This window comes from Sinocyclocheilus rhinocerous, unplaced genomic scaffold (genome assembly GCF_001515625.1).
Source record: "Sinocyclocheilus rhinocerous isolate Xijiao unplaced genomic scaffold, SAMN03320098_v1.1 scaffold1595, whole genome shotgun sequence".
NCBI lineage: Eukaryota > Metazoa > Chordata > Actinopteri > Cypriniformes > Cyprinidae > Sinocyclocheilus > Sinocyclocheilus rhinocerous.
Genome location: NW_015655715.1, coordinates 483837 through 487168, shown reverse-complemented (window position 1 = coordinate 487168; position 3332 = coordinate 483837). Strand labels below are relative to the sequence as shown.

The 3332-nt window shown below is 36.0% G+C and overlaps 1 protein-coding gene across 7 annotated transcripts in view; it reads left to right on the top strand.

Moving 5' to 3' along the window:
* Positions 1–3332, top strand: part of LOC107718885 (RNA-binding motif, single-stranded-interacting protein 1-like) — a 21228-nt gene that overhangs the window by 11433 nt on the left and 6463 nt on the right. For all 7 annotated transcript variants that reach the window (XM_016526133.1, XM_016526137.1, XM_016526134.1 and 4 more), the window contains exon 4: positions 981–1072. In XM_016526133.1, the coding sequence (XP_016381619.1) occupies positions 981–1072 (92 nt within the window). The remainder of the gene's footprint in view (positions 1–980; positions 1073–3332) is intronic.

Below are 3332 nucleotides of genomic sequence, written 5' to 3'. Positions count from 1 at the left end.
TATATATATATATATATATATTATTATTATTATTCTTTTTTGCCATTTTCTTAATTGACTTGAGATGGGCAAGTGTAACAAAGTTCCTTTGTGAAAAGTATCCTAGTAATTTCTTTGACACATTAATTGGTTAATTGGTATTACCGTGGTATTCTTTTGAAACGGTACCTTATACACTACCGTTTAAAAGTTTGGGGTCATTGAGATTTTTTTAATGTTTTTGGAAGTCTCTTATGCTCACCAAAGCTGCATTTTATTTGATCAATATACAGTGAAAACAGTAATATCGTGATATACTATTACAATTTAAAATAACTTTTCTATTTTAATATATTTTAAAATGTAATTTAATCCTCTGAATTTTCAGCAGCCATTACAGTAGTCTTCAGTGTCATATGATCCTGCAGAAATCATTCTAATATGTTGAAAACAGTTGTGCTGCTTAATATTTTACATTTTTGATTATTAGGATTATTTGATGAATAGAAAATTCAAAAGAACAACTTTTATTTGAAATATAAATCTTTATTTAAAATGTCTTTACTGTCACTTTTGATCATTTTTAAAGTGTCTTTGCTAAATAAAAAGTATTAAATTCTTATCTGTGAATGAAATGTATTGTTTGCACATTGAAGAAAATAAAAAGTATGAATCATAAAAAACATTTAATTCTTTAAAAAAAAAATACAAATACAAAAGCAAAAAACAACAACAACAAATATAAAATCTTACCCTAACGTTTGATCAGTAGTGTAAATACCATGGTACATGAATATGATAATCATTTAATAATATCGTATATGTCTAAGTACTATCATTTTATCACAATACCATCACTAACCGATTTTAAAAACCACTTACAAATTAACCGGTAACGTAATGGTGTGAAATGAGAGTTGTTATTTAAAGATGAGGTTTGGTCTAGTGGTTAGTTGTAGATTAGATAGTGTGTGTGGTAATGCATTGTGTTTTCTTCGTAGGATATGGTTTTGTGGATTTTGACAGTCCCGTGTCTGCGCAGAAAGCCGTCGCGGGACTAAAAACCAATGGAGTTCAGGCTCAAATGGCCAAGGTGAGTCAACCACTGATGACATCACTTCCTTTTCCCAAGTAGCTGGTTCATGACCTGTCTGTTAGGACGATTCAGGAATTGTTGATCTATTAAAATTTAACCTCTGGTGTCTTTTCATGTGCATTTCGTCCTTTCCTCGTCTAGCCACACACACACAGACACACACACATTTCCTGTGTATCTTTGTGCCTCAGAGAAGTATGTAACAATCCTGCAGTGACCTTCTCCTAGGCTCTGCTGGGCGTTTCTGCCTGCATCTTCAATTTTTAATCTGCCCTCTTTTTCCTCTTCCTCCCTACTGTCAGCATATTACTCTTCCACTTCCCCGTTACTGGTGTGTGTGTGTGTGTGTGTGTGTGTGTGTGTGTCTGTGTGTGTGTGTGTGTGTCTGTGTGTACAGTGCAAACATGTTTGACGTATACATGTTGAGGAATGTTGACGTCTTATCTTGGCCCGCCCTTATTTCTGCTGAGACATCTAGAATATCGAGCTGAGATTCTGCCTTCAGCCAATCAAAGTCAGATTGTAGTGTATCGTGTGTCCTTGTTAGCTGAGAGACGAGTACAATTGTATTGTGGCTTCACAAAGTCCTCAAGCACCACATCACAGCACAGACAGAGAGTATAAATCCTGAAGGTCTCACCTTTGCAACACTGAACACGTGATTTCAGTGGAAAAAATGAATGAAAGGATGGTGTTGCTTTATAGTTATAGAAGAGGAATTATAGGAATAGAAGAGGAATGTGCTCAATGAATCTGCTCAATCCGTTTCAGTCTATCTCAAGTTCAAGTGCACTGAAAAATACAGGTTTCTCCCTGTTGAAAAAAACAGCATATGCTGGTTAGGTATGTTTTGAAGCTGGGATGCTGGTTTGAGCTGGTTTAAGCTGGTCCTTTGCTGGTTTATGCTGGTCATGTGCTGGTCCTAAACTGGTCCGACCAGCTTAAGACCAGCACATGACCACCATAAACCAGCAAAGGACCAGCATAAACCAGCAAAGGACCAGCATAAACCAGCAAATGACCAGCTTAAACCAGCAAAGGACCAGCTCAAACCAGCATCCCAGCTTCAAAACATACCTAACCAGCATATGCTGTTTTTTTCAACATGGTGAGTTTAAACGTATTCAGACAACTTGCTTCTTAAATAATTGGACTGTAGGGAATGATGTATGAATACATTATTGTAATATATTTTACATAATCAGTATTTCCGTTAATCCTTCAGTGGTAATGTTAGGTAAAATAGCAGGTTAATCAGCTAGCCATATGCTAATCATTTAACACTAGCATCCCTTATGAAAATTAACCATTGTTTTACTACAAATAAAACCAATAAAATCATGGTTACTATAGTTAAACCATAACCACAAATTACCCATGCTTTTGCTACACTAGCCATAGTTTAACCATGGTATTTGTAGTAAAACTGTGGTCATACAAATGGTAATCAATACGCCAAAAAAACATGGTTACTACATTTTTGCTATAATAAAACCATGGGATGCTAATCACCTAGCCCTGTAATAGCTTGTAAACTAACTAGGAAAAAAAACCAATAATGCTTAATTTGACCATTTATAGTTGTAGTTAATATACTGTGATATGTGACTTATTGTCAAGGTTAACACTAAATACATAGATTTTCGGTCATTTTTTAGGGCACAGATAGCTAAGCTAGCATGCTAATCAGTCAGAATGACAATGGTTTAATTTGACCATTTACAGTTTCCTTAAAGGGGTCATATGATGCTGCTAAAAAGAACATTATTTTGTGTATTTGGTGTAATGAAATGTGTTTATGCGGTTTAAAGTTCAAAAAACACATTATTTTCCACATACTGTACATTATTGTTTCTCCTCTATGCCCCGCCTTTTTGAAACGCGTCGATTTTTACAAAGCTCATCGGTCTGAAAAAGCGAGGTGTGCTGTGATTGGCCAGCTATCCAGTGTGTTGTGATTGGCCGAATACCTCAAGCGTGAGACGGAAATGTTACGCCCCTCACATACTGTTGATGCCGTGTCCGGCCGGAGCGACGACATATAAACATTAATACCCATTATAAATGAGGCATTTGTTGCATCCAGTGGGGACATAATTACTTATTACAATGACTTTTACTGTCTTTTTATGCGTTGCGTTACGTTGCGTTGCATTGCATCGCGCCGCGTAAACATAAAACCCTGTCTGCATTTGTGATCAGAGAAATGACAAACAACAAGCGCTACTCTACACTACTCAAAACTCGCGTTTGAATC